At 38.8% G+C, this 13,213-nt stretch overlaps 1 protein-coding gene across 1 annotated transcript in view; it reads right to left on the bottom strand.

Moving 5' to 3' along the window:
• LOC104520633 (PDZ and LIM domain protein 5) overlaps positions 1-13,213 on the bottom strand; it is a gene marked incomplete at its 5' end in the record, with an annotated part of 88,739 nt that overhangs the window by 10,941 nt on the left and 64,585 nt on the right. Inside the window, one exon of the mRNA XM_029083606.1 lies at positions 1,735-1,909. Coding sequence (XP_028939439.1) covers positions 1,735-1,909 — 175 coding nt within the window. The remainder of the gene's footprint in view (positions 1-1,734; positions 1,910-13,213) is intronic.

Raw genomic sequence — 13,213 nt, 5'->3', positions numbered from 1 at the left:
GCTGAACCACAGGTGCCTTAAAAGGTGCAGCATATAGTGGATTTGTTACATTTGTATTTATTTTTAAACTGAAATTATAGTAACAAAAAGGAAAGTGCATGGTTGCTCAAGTATTATTTACAAGACACAAATCTAAAGCTCTCCACTGCCCCGGGAACAAAGTCAGAATACTAAAGAAAGACACAGTGATTATATGGGACAAGCTGTTCAACGAATCAGATGAATCTCATCCAAAAAGTGTGTAGTCCTTTTTGATATTAATCTTCCATTTTGCCATGAAGCAAAAAATCTGGATTAGAAAAATGTACACCTATGTTGGGAATTTATAAATATTTTTTCTATTGCTTCAAGGGGACTGAGATCATATATAATTTTTATTACCTTGACATATGCAATGGAAGTAGGAAAAATTTCTCCAAAACATCACAGATAAGTTAGCAAAAAGTCCTCTAAAATTAACCCAACGTTAACAAAACTGGTAGTGAACTATCAGAACAGAAATCTAGGGGAAGTAAGCAAGCTGGATTCAATTCATCTGTAGAGACCTAGTGACAAGTTAGCTGCATCTTCTGATGCACAATCCAAGCCAGGGCTCAAGAAGCTGTAAAATGCCAAAGTAGAAAAGATGATTTTTCTATTATTCTGAATTAAACTTAGCTCAGAGCTCCTCATTTCTCAGAATTCAATTTTCTAATCAAACAAGTTTCTTTCTTTAACCATGTTGAAACATAGTGCAGGCTCTCTTATTTTGTTCACTGAAAACATGCAAAACTATTTTGTTCACTAGGACACAGATTAATAAAAAAGAGTATTACAATGCTTTACTTTCCCCTTATAATTCAACAATGCAGATAACTGAACCAGGAAGAAAACACTTTAAAAGAATATATTTCTCCCAATAATCCCAGGAAATCTCTATTTTAGAGAAGAAATAAAATGCAAGGTAGATGGAAGTCAGGATTATTTGCACATTGACATGAAAAGTGATTACAGTTCCCTGGATGAGATAGTCATGGTTAACTGTCAGAAATCACTGACTGAACAGTGCAACCTAGATTCAATTCTTCCTCCGTATGAAATTCTGGCTAAAGATAGGATATCTTAGGGGCTCAGCAGAATTTATTTAACTTAATCTCATTTGGTACACTTGTTTTTGTGTTGCTTAATCTTTTATACCCATGTCATACAAGTCAAGGACACTAGCTACCGTAATACCCAAAGGCCAAAGAGCCTGCCAAATCTAACTGCAGAAAATTATTAGTAATACAGTCTTAGCAATTGTTAAGCCTCTATTCTTTGTTTTTCTTATATGAATGGAGTCTGCTATTTTTCTTCTTCTTGATCAGAAATTCTAGTTTATAAATCAACATTTGTGACAAGTTAGTCTTTACAAGAATATACTCTCTCATTGGTTTCCAATTTGCTAATCTTCTCAATTTTATTGGAATGGGTGTATAAGTGAAAACCGACTTGCTTACTTTTCTTTGGTTTTACTTTTGCTCTACTCCACCCAGCTTTCTGGTTCTCTGTAAAACAGGTTGTAAGGCTGTGACTGTTAGCAGTTCACAATGTTTTCCTCCATCATTACTCTCATTCTCAGTTTTCTTAGATAAACCATGCATGAAAACAGTGTTCTGCGTTATTGAAATAGAGTCTTAAAACACTTGTGACTAAGGAATGAAAAACCATGAAAGTAAAACAAAGCCCTGCTGTCAGAGATGAATAGATACAAACCTAATGACTTGATTACAGTGCGCACACATGGGAGTACGCTTTCCTGCGGGAATATGCTCTGCCCTCTGAACCAACGTGTCTTGCTCATTTAGCTGAGGTGCTGTCACAAATTTTTCACTCCGGTCAGTTGTTCCAGGTGGTTTAATACTGTTTGATGGCCGTCCACTGGCAGGAGCTGGAGAAAGAATGCCAAAAGCATTTAGAAGACCATCCTTTCAGTACCAAGTAAATTATTTTGAAATACAAGCAACCAGCAACATTTGCCTAACATCTTTGTCCAGACTATAGCTGCCTACTTAAAGGAACCAATTAAAAAGCACTTATTTTCCCCTCCTACCCCACAAAGTAAGTCCTACCTACTTCATGAAACATCTGTGAAATAACACAGAATGCTTTTGACTAACTTGTAGAACCAGTGGACGAATTTCCACATACTAAAGAAGTTAGGTGAAAGAATACACAACCTGTGAAGGCATTGTTTTGCTTTAGATACAAAAGCTGAAGCCAAGAATATCAGTGTATGAACAGAGACAGGAGAACATGACATACCTACTCAAAACATTTTACAGCGAGTGCAATAGATCATATGCCATTACTAACAAATTAAACAAGAGTATGCATTCAATACAACATGTACAGGAATTTAAAATACAGTTCTGTATAAGGAAAATGTAATTCTAAATCAAATTTAAACACCATTCTAGATCACTAGATACTGCCAATCTGAAGCACCCCAAAGGCCATGTTTACATCCTTTTTATAAAAGTTATGACACTGAAATAAAAACCTGATGCTTTCAGAAACATGTACCTCCACACACTCCCATTTGTGCTCAGATCTTTAGAGTTGTAGAACAGACATAAGCTTTTACAGAGTACAAAAAATGCATTTACAAAAATAAAAGGCACAGATAATACTGTTGCCACGGGTAATGAAGAAACAAACAGTTCTCTGCTTTTCTTTCTCTATTGATATATGTACCTTGGTAACGTACAAGCTACAGCAACATGAGTTTATGGGAGCAGTTATTCCTGTCAAGTGGAGAATTCTTTTTCTTTTTCAAGTATGCTAAAAACCCCGTCATTTCCATAGCGTTTTGTTTGTAACCACAGGCAAGAGAAACCATGAGTGTTTACTTGGTGTCCTGACTTTAGTGCAGCTGTACTAAACCTTGTAAATCAAAAAGTGAAATTAAGATCTGTGTAGAAGCTCAGAGAAACAACCAAGCAATGACAGAGACATGAGAGTACAGGATGATGCTTCTGTTGCAATGGATGCAGCTCTCCAACACAAGGTCAGCACATCAGTATGTAGCTTTGTAAAAAAATAGTCTGTGGAGCTGTTAATCTTTGTGCTAGTCTTCCTCTCTCATCTTTCATGTCAGCTTCCAGGGAAAAGATGAAAAATTGTTTATCATTATCTCCCTTAATGCAAGGCTGGTTAGCCTCCACCCTACAGAAAAGTTGCAAATACCTTTCAGGTAAAACTTTACATTCCCTGCTCAAATGGAAGTGCATACTAATTCACAGAGAAGATAAATTTAAGTGACAGTGAATACACAGAAAATTCAACAGAAATGCCAAGCCCTTGTGATTTACAGAAGTAAGATACTCACACACTACACAATTTAATAAAAACAGTACAGTGAAGTTTAGTTAATAAACTCCCCCTCTACATGCATATTTGTAGGCTAAGGCAACACAGCTGGAAAAGAAATCCTTTTTAACACCAACACTTTTGTAGTATAATTATCCTTGGTATTAATGCACTGATATGGGCTCAATAACTACTTTTGCTTACTCTTTCTCTGTATGAAAAAGCAATATAGTCATACTTTTCTCTTATTTTTTTTTTTGGTCTAACTGGCTGGTTCATCAACTTTTCTCAAATCAGGTCATTTCAAGACTGACTTTTTTTTATCTTTTTTCAGTATCTGAAGTAGCAAAAAGTATACCAGTTAATCAGGGGGTTTTTGTTGTGTGTTTGGGCTTTTGTTTGTTTGTTTTAAATACAAAACCATTGATTCTATTTCACATATTTAACATATGATTAATTAATTTGCAATATCTTGAAAAAATAACAGCTTGATTCTAGAAACATTCAGCATTCCTGAGCAGAAAATATTTAGGACTAAAAGCACTTGATCTTGAACAAGTCACTCTGCTACTGTAGTTCAATTTAGATTATAAATGCCTGCTAAACTGAAAACTTAGAAACAGATAAAGATAGAAAAGGTGGGAGAAAGGCTTTGAAGATCTGAACAAAAGTGGTTTTGATTAATAGCACTTTCCTCCTCTGTCATCACACATGGCCTTCCAATTTTCAGGTCTCATTTCATGAGAAGACAAAAATACACACTAAAACTGAATCTGTTTGAAGACTGCTTTTGCCATAAATCAAATTGCAGTGCAGCTTCTAGTATATTGTTAATTCTGTTTGAGTTATCTGCTGAATCCCAAAGCCTATTCAGACACATCTGCTAGCTCTTGTTTGCACTGTGTAGTTAAAAAAAAAGTCTTTCTGCTTGCTTAAAGGAAAAAAAAAAGTACACACACTACGATTATTCCCTTTTCTTTGGTCTCATTACAGCTTTCATTAATGTTGTTTTTATGAATTATGCTTTTCTGAACACTACCCAACTTTAAAATTACTACTGGCCAGGAGCAGAATTTGTCTATATAAACGTTCTCTCAGTGTTGTTACACAAATCATTCATTTCTGAATTATTCAAAGCACTAAAAAAAGAGAGAAGGGGACAGTCCATCAGTCTGAGGAATAACTTCCGTCTATTAATGACCCTCTGTTAAAACAAAAACTCTTTTCAGTGAACCATATTATAAACCACACAAATTAGCACTGTGTTAAGCAAGAGGTGTAGCCTAAGCAAAAACAAGCTGGGCGTTTAGTGCTGAGGACCAGCAAAGGCAAATGGACCTGCTCCACTTCCACTGAAGTTGGCGAACTCGAGTTCAACGCCCAGACTTCCAGTAGTTGCAGGTCTCCCATGGGATCTCAGCCACAATGCAAATAGAATAAGGAGAATAACAAATAAGCCCTAAGCCTTCAGATATTTCTATATTTGCCAGAATATTTTTGGATACTGGACAAAAACTAAGTTCTAAAAGGCTTTTCACCTGTCATTTGTAAATTCACGTTGTTATTTGATCTACTATGATAAGAACAATATCTAATTGATGACCACAGATGCCATCAGCAGCTGAACTAAGACAGAAAATGTTTCCTTCTGCTCAAAAGCCTTTGAAAAACAAGACCTTTAAAGCATTTTATTAAACGCTCTCTTCTGCCATCTCTTGAGGCCAGTGTAAAGCCAGGAAGCTCTCTGCGCATGTTCACAATTTGTCCTGACAGAATTCTCTCAAGAGGTATTTTTCTCTTTGCTGGTATTAACATTAAGACCTCGTTAGTCTTGCACAGTATTAGTCCCCTCTATCCCTGTTCTGAAGTGGACTCAGTTTCTTTCAGTTCAGATTTTTCATCCTAAAGAAGAGGATTCTGCTTCCAGTGCCTTTAGATCTATACACTTACTAAAGAAAATACACCAGTAAAGTACAGTAATAGCTATTTCACCACATTTATTATTCTGGTTTCTTTGTAAACCTCCTACAGTTGTTCTATTAGATTTTTCTTTTTTTTTCACCATAGATCATTCTCCCTTTCTGACCACTTGATTTGCCTCAGTCTTTTTTCTTCTTCATTCCCATCTTAACACCAGCCTGAGGACAGCTTTTAATGACCACTTGTGTCTTTCCATAGGCCAGAAACATGCCTTTAACACTCCAGTAATCTTAGCAAAGGTTCATTACTTCCACTGAAACCCATGGAGCAGAGCATTTTCTCGTTGGTGGTTGTATTTTTGTTGGTTTGTTTTGTAGTGTTGTTGGTTGGTTGTTTTTTAAACAAACTACCATTACTTTCCTACTTCAAATCTGTATGAATTTTCAGTATTTTTTTCCAACAATATTCCACCTCTTTTAGCTACAGAATTTCAAATATTACGTCTGTTTTCTTGTTTATAATGAACAATGATGTTTCCTAACTATCCCTTCTACTTAAAACAGCAAGTTAACTCCTGTGCTGGACAAGATGTTTTTTCTGCAAGCAGAGAGGAAGGGGACACTCTCAGAGTTCCCACACTACTCTCATCCTCTCCTTTCCCTTCTCTATTCCCTTGGAAACCTTTCAGACTGAAACACAACTACATGATCTAAAGAAAAACATCAGGCCCTGAAACTTATGCAGGTGTCTTTCCTTGCAATGAGAAGCTTTTACCAGGGCACACCAGTATTAACAAGGTAAATATATATTACACTCAACCTAAGCAAAGACCTCTCAATGCTTGGCAATCAGTGTGAGCCCTCCTGTGATCTGTGCTTTACGCTTTGCTTTATACATTTAACATACATGATTTTGGATCCCATCAGCAGCTCTGTCCTCAAGGACTGCTGGGGATGTGCCCTGGTGCTCGAGATCTGGTGAGATGCATGTGCATTTTTAATTGCAAATGATGGTCAAATGGAGAGGGAAAAGGAAACAACTCCAGCTGCCTCACTCATGACACAATCTCACCACGTATATCCCTTTGTTGCATGAAATGGGACAGGGTGCAGCAACTTTCATGGGTGCTCTGAAGAACTGTTAAATATAGTAAGTTAACACAATAAATACATAAGAGAAATTCTAATTAATAAGAATTATTTCTAATTTATAATAATTATATACCTCATCAGGAGTTATCCTACCCTGAGTACCAGAGATGTTCAGGTTCTTCACAAGTCATAAAACTATCTCTGTGGCCAAATCTCAGAGTTTTGCAGGCTTCACTTCACCTTCACTCTCTTTAATTAAACCTTCTAAAGCACCATTGATTTGCACTTATGTATTGTCATAGCTGGCTTTTCTAAAACAGCAAACACTCTGTACCCAACTATTAACTTTCTACTTTATTAGGTTTAAGTTTAGCAAACCCTCAGTGTTTGCTTTCACTAAACTCCTTGGTATGGCTAGTTTAATGTTTAACAAAGTTTTAGGCAAGGTAAAGAACTGGCTTTTTTTCTTTTTCAAAAATCCCAGTGTGACTTTGCCCTTGTTAGACTAACAATAGGCTGTTCCATCGCTGAGCACATGGATAACTGCAAACACTGGCGAAAGGTTTGGAAGACAAAGGGAGAAAGGCGGATATGTGGCAGTGCCAAAGTCACTTTGACAGAGGTTCTCCGGTGCGTAGCAACAATACAACAGCCTGAACTGTTTAACGCTCACTTAAACATAACATCAGACTTCATGTAATATCTATAAATAACAATGCTACTTTAAGCAGTGGGAGTGCCAGAACTCCGTTTTAAAGTGTTCTCAGTGATTTATATGCTGCTATCAAACTACTGTATTATAAATGGAAAATATAAAGCTTCATATGTCCAATTTTCTGACTTTTCTTAATATATCTGTACAGTAAGAAATCTTCCTGTTCCTTCCCTCCTAACCAAACAGATGGCCGGATGAAGCAATGTGTCTGAAAAGGTCGGCTGTCAGCTCGTTACATTACCCATATATAATCCCCCATCCACTCCAGGCCTGCATGAAATCAATGGAGAAAAGCTACAGGACAAGCAAAAGAGGAGAAACAAGCCCCCAAAACACACAAAACCCACAAAAGAAACAGCCACCCCCCACCCCCCAACACCCCCCCAAAAAAACCCAAACAAACAAACCTAAACCCAACCAAACAAAAACACCTAAAAAAGCCAACAACCAGCCAAAACCAAACCCCTGTGTTCAGCAGCTCTCCTTTTGTTTCCTATGGAGTCTTGGAAGTACAGTCAGAGCTAAGCCCCCACTGCTGATTAAAGGCAGAACAGGAAGGATTAAACCATTATCATGTCTTTAAATGCCGCCAAAGGCTGGTATGTGCCCCCGTGGAAAATCACAACAGGTGCCACCCCGGCCCAATTTCAACAGCCCTTGCAAATTCAGGGGCTAGATCCTGCGCTAGCAACTAGCCTTTCAACTGGAAAGGCTCTGGCTAAACTAGCTGTAAAGCGTCTTAATTAAAATGAGTATGGTGGTTTTGGCTCACTCACCCTGTCTCCTTGTGATTTGTTACATCTCATACCAACCAGCATTGCTTTTATTGAAAATGTGCCTCGAGGAGAAAGAGAAAACAAACCTGTACAATAGCGTTTCATTTCTCTGGAGTGACAGTTCAGAGACCTATCCGATAGCCTTCTGCCAATAATATGTTGCCTCCCTTGCTTTTAGCTCCTGTTTTGACCTTGACAGTTTGACCATGCCTGTGGAGAACATGACTGTCCAGTCTTGCTCATACATAGATTATTGAACAGTCTCGTGGAACTGATGTTTAACATTGACTAGTGATAAGAATGTATTTACCAGAGGAATATTGTCTTTTCATTTGCTGAGCAAATATTCGGCATAATATTTGGATGCTCTACACCTGTACATCTGAACAGGACTCATCACTGCTCAGAGCTGGTGCTAGCAAATGAAGGGGAAGTGATCTGGTGAGCCAGTCTGTGACAACAGGCTAGTTACTTTTTAAGAAATCAAAGACAACAAGCATCCAATTTTGCAAGCCGGTGAATGTTCCCACTTGATGGGCGTGAAATAACCACACAGACAAATAATCTCTTCACTTCTTTTTAAATGACTAGAGAAAGGAACATGCAACTGATTTATGTATGTGATTAATTTAAGTGCAAATCTTGGTGCAATAGCACATGAATTTAGCAACGTCAAATTACAGGAAAATTGTCAAAGGTCATATTTGTAACAGAAAGCTGAGTTTCTGTTCAGTAGATCCTGTAGCGGGGCACACCAGGTCATTCTGCCTCCAACAAGTAGGTGGTACATTTCTGCATCATTACTGTGAAATGCCCCTTCTTAAGTAGAAACATTCAAGTTTTAGAAACATTTTTTTTTTCACCATGTCTGCAGAAGTTACAATTTCATACTACCATCAAATTAAGGTTGACATTTATAAATTACTCTGGTTGCACAATGGGTTTTGCTTGGCTAAGTGACTTCACGTTACTTAACTTGTAAGAAAAAATTCTTGTGGTTTGCTGTCACATGATGATATAATCATTTAGATTAGATGAAAAATTAATAAGAATAATGTTCCACACAACAGCATCAGGAAGCTTTTGTGTTTTGATCTGTCAGTCACACCACTTACGGACAAGGCTTTCTGTTTTTATAAATGATGACTGCATCATGGAGGAGCAATCTTTTTCAGTAAAAAAATATAGAAGCCGTTTATGTTTTGGGACTGTTTCTAGCAGAGGTCTTACCAACAATATAAGGATTTGCCTTAACAACTTGTAGCGTTACTCCAGTTTCCTCCCCACATTCAGACCATGGTCCTCAATGGGCACATAGCTCCTTAAACCCCTGTAATAATTAGTTCTGCCTTTAATTTCCTGTTCTATAAAGGAAACTAACTGGGCTAAGATGGTCATGAAATAAAATTGCAGAACTTTATGAACAAGGTGATGCTAAAACCATAGTTTGGATACCTTTTTCATGCAAAAGTATTCCCAAAGCCAATGGGCCATCAACTTTACTTAAGAAGTGTGGCCTGTAAGGTCACTAGAAATGAGATAGGGGCTGGAGCAATTACAGGATTTTTACCCTGTTTTCCTTAGCAAACCTCTACAGAGTAAGTCACAAAGAAGGAGACAAAGACCCAAACCCTCAGTATATTCAGGACAGGCTGTCAAATCGCACCAAGGAGCAGGCTTGTATTTTCTTCTGCTTTTAAAGTTCTAATATTATCAAGGGAATAGGAAATGGGAGGTGGAGGGGGGGGAGCACAAGACATCACACTAAGGATAACTCCAGAGATGGTAAATGCAAGTCTACCAAATACATGAAAACAACTGCAAGGAAATAGCAGAATTTTTCAAACAAAGTTGCCTGGGGAGCAATTTTTCTATGCTTAGAGCCAGCTTCCAAGTGTGTTCCCTCTGCTGAAAGAAGCATGTGCTTAACACATGTGCTGGCTCAGGATTAGGCAACTGACAGTTGTGTATATTGCAGAATATGCTGACGTTCTGAGCAGCTCTACTGGAAGAGGATTACATATCAGGCTGAGAGAGACCCTAGGAATAAGGAAATTGGCATACGCAGGTAATCAGTCACTTAAAACTGCACGCTTTGGACACTTCTATTGCCAAGCCTCCTTGTCCCATCCTTGTACTCAGCTGCCAAGCCCAGGAGGAATGAAAGTCATCAGTTACAATGAAACCCTCCTCTCCAAATAGCAAAGCAGCTTTTCTGGCTGCCAGCTGTACCAGCCCACCATGATCCCACCAGACCTCTGTGAGTGAAGCAGGATGCTGCCTGCCCAGCTCCTGCATGGGAGAGAAGGACACAGGGCTGGGAGTGCTGTGCCTGGTGCTCAGCTCCTCCAGTCCCCACTGCACCAGCAGCTCACCCTCCAGCAACAACATTTGGAAGATACTGGGAAAGAGGAGGTGATTTTGTGTGAGAAATGTAACATTGGAAGTCCCGACTGCTTCTGACCATCGCAGATCCTGCTGCACTTTCCACAAGAACAGTTCAGTCTCCTGGCCAAACTCCAGTCTGTGTAACTGTGTTTATTGGGTAATTATACTTTCTTAAATTGTCTCACCAGTTTCAATTTGCCACAGTGCTATTCAGTTCCTTTCAAGATACCATAGAGTGTTACAGCGTGCTGACAAGCAGCTGTTACATTTCACCCAAGAAGCGACTGCACAGCAGTGGTGGGTGAAAGCCATTCCTGTGCGTGCATTGTGTGCCTTCATGTGGTACCAGGCCTGTAAAATGCTTTGGGGTTCCTTGGGGGTGAGCCACGCTACACAAGCACAGGGCAAGAGTTACCTATCAAATACTAACATAACTCACTGTGATGTAGCTAGGATGTTATGGGCAATTTTTAAAAAATTGAATATAATCCAGTAAAAAGCATCTCCCTCTGGTGGGTGAACAGAACACCATAGCTCAACAAAAACAGTGAGAATTATTATAAACTCCAGATTGTACACTTAACACAGTAACAGTTGCAATTTGACTTATTTCAACAACTGAAAAAATCAACAATAAAGACAAGAGAGACTGATAGCAAATGCATTATTTGGAAGCCTCTGTCCAGGCAGGTGCCACCGCTGCACTGTGTGTACACCTGCCCTCCATCTTCAACTCCTCGCACATCCAATGCACCAAAGATCAGACATTTTTGTTCATTTGTTTGACAAGACAGCTTTTAACCTGCTTATCTAGCTTCTTACCCATGTCTTAAAAGTAAATGTGAGGCAATCGTTCCTCATTTCCTCTACCAAACCACTTAGGAATCCTGTAATATTAGCATTTTGCTCCAGAGAGGGATAAAATCTGTTATCTTCACAGTGGGTGACTAGCACAGTAGCATTCATGGGTACCCCATGAGTGCCCTCCAACAGCAGATGAGGATAGCTCACTTCCAAGGGTGCTACCACTGCAAGATCACTGGGATCACAATTGACTTCTGTACAGAGATACCCAGTGCCTGAAGCATTGCCAGGTTCACTATCTCAGCCATTCAGTTTAGATCGCCTTTCTCCTCCACAACTTTTTCTTGCCAGGTCATGAAATAAATATCAATGGAGATCATATCTCAGTTCCAACCAAAGCCTTTTAGTCATCTCTGCAAAATCTCAAAAGAGAAAAAACAACAACAAAAGCCCCTAACAAACAAACAAACAAATAATCCAAACCCCTAAACTAAAACCCAAAAAAGAAACCATGCTACTTTTAATAAAAAAAGATAAGGGTGTTCTCTGGTGGTCTATCCAAGAAAGGGAGATTCCAGCTAATAATTAAAAGATGCTGTCTGACCAAATGACTTCTGTGTAGTCAGACATCTTAATATATAAAATCACTGGTAATATTCATGTCACATCACCAAACAGCAGATTACAGCCTCCCCAGACACAAGCTAAATCCTGCGACATGTCTGCTTTGCTACGGAAAAAACATGGTCTCATATACAATATTCATTAGGAGGATGAGTGCTATTAGAACTACAAAATTGTACTCCAAATAAGTTTCTGCTATTAATAGCACACTGATTTACACATTTACATCATATTATGTCTTCCTTCAAATTATTTCCTAAGCTAGACTTCTACTATGAATCAGACTCAAAGGGAAGGGGTTTTGTTTGTTTAAAATTTTGTCAATCCTATGACCTACAAAATCATATTTTGTTTGGCCTGTGAAACACTGGCAATTTCACTTTAAAGAAAACTTTATGCTCACAGACTGCAAACAAGAAGCAGAATTAATGACTGAAGTTCAAACATGCCCTGAAATGTTGATAGTCTTTTTCTTCAACATCTGACTAATTTTATAAAAACACTCAAATACTGAAACAGTTTTACCTGTCAGACTGCTTGTTTCAGTCTTATTAAGTAAGCTCAGGTACAGCAAAATCTTGAACTTTTGGGGGTTTTGGTTTTTTTGTTTGTTTGGTTTTGTGTTTTTTGTTTTGGTTTTTTTTGTTTGTTTTTTGTTTTTTTTTTTGTAAAATACAAGCCTGAGAAAAAGATGGCAATCCCATCTCTGCTGTATCCATGCTTAGGCCTCTCCCATCTGCTAGTTTTGCATTACCAACTTCTGGAACAACTCGGGTAATGCATGGCACACAAAACCAGAAGTGAGCCTAGGGTGGGTTTAAGGGGCAGACCAGCAGTGAAACCTGTCAGATAACCTCTGGACAAGCCTTTAGCACCTTGGCAGCTGTTGGAATTTCAATCTAATAATGAAAAGCTTCCTTTCAACTCAGAAATTGGGCTAGCAGGCACGCTAGGTATGTTACTTCACTCATTTGTTGACTTTGCTGTAAGATGAAGGTGCCTTCAAACTGATGAAGTTAGATAATTTAGAAGATGAACAAAACCCAAGAGCATTTTGGTATCTCCAAATAGTCCAATTTTCCTCATCATTCCAGTGAGCAGCTCTAGGAACAGGGGGTGAGTGCAGACTGGCTTCCTGTGGCAAGCGGGTGACTCCGTGCGTGCCCAAGATGCAGACACTAACTGAAGCTCCCCAGTGGCTGGGACATTGTACCTTCTCCTGCCCTGTTAATTCCCAGGCAGCTGCCATTCGCACTGGTGCCTTTTCCTCCCTCCACTTCCCCATTTTAGGACACTGAGATTTCAATGTCTCTTTCTCCTAGTTTTTATTTCTGGCTCCCCCAGTATTTTTGGGAAGAGGTGACTTTGCTTCTTTGGAAGTTAAGCAGTACATCTCAGGACCCTACAGCAAAGCAGCTCAGGGCTGACATCCTTACAACCATTGCCTTCCACCAGCTTCTCTGGCATTCGTAAGTTTTCTGGAATTTCGTAAGTTTTTTGTAAGCTATTCTTGAACATAACAACCAAAAATTCTCTGTCCAACTTCCCATACCCCCCCCTCTCCA

The sequence above is a fragment of the Antrostomus carolinensis genome, unplaced genomic scaffold (genome assembly GCF_000700745.2).
Source record: "Antrostomus carolinensis isolate BGI_N321 unplaced genomic scaffold, ASM70074v2 scaffold3520, whole genome shotgun sequence".
Classification (NCBI taxonomy): Eukaryota; Metazoa; Chordata; class Aves; order Caprimulgiformes; family Caprimulgidae; genus Antrostomus; species Antrostomus carolinensis.
Note: the sequence above shows the minus strand (reverse complement) of the source record. Positions and strands in the feature narration are given on the sequence as shown.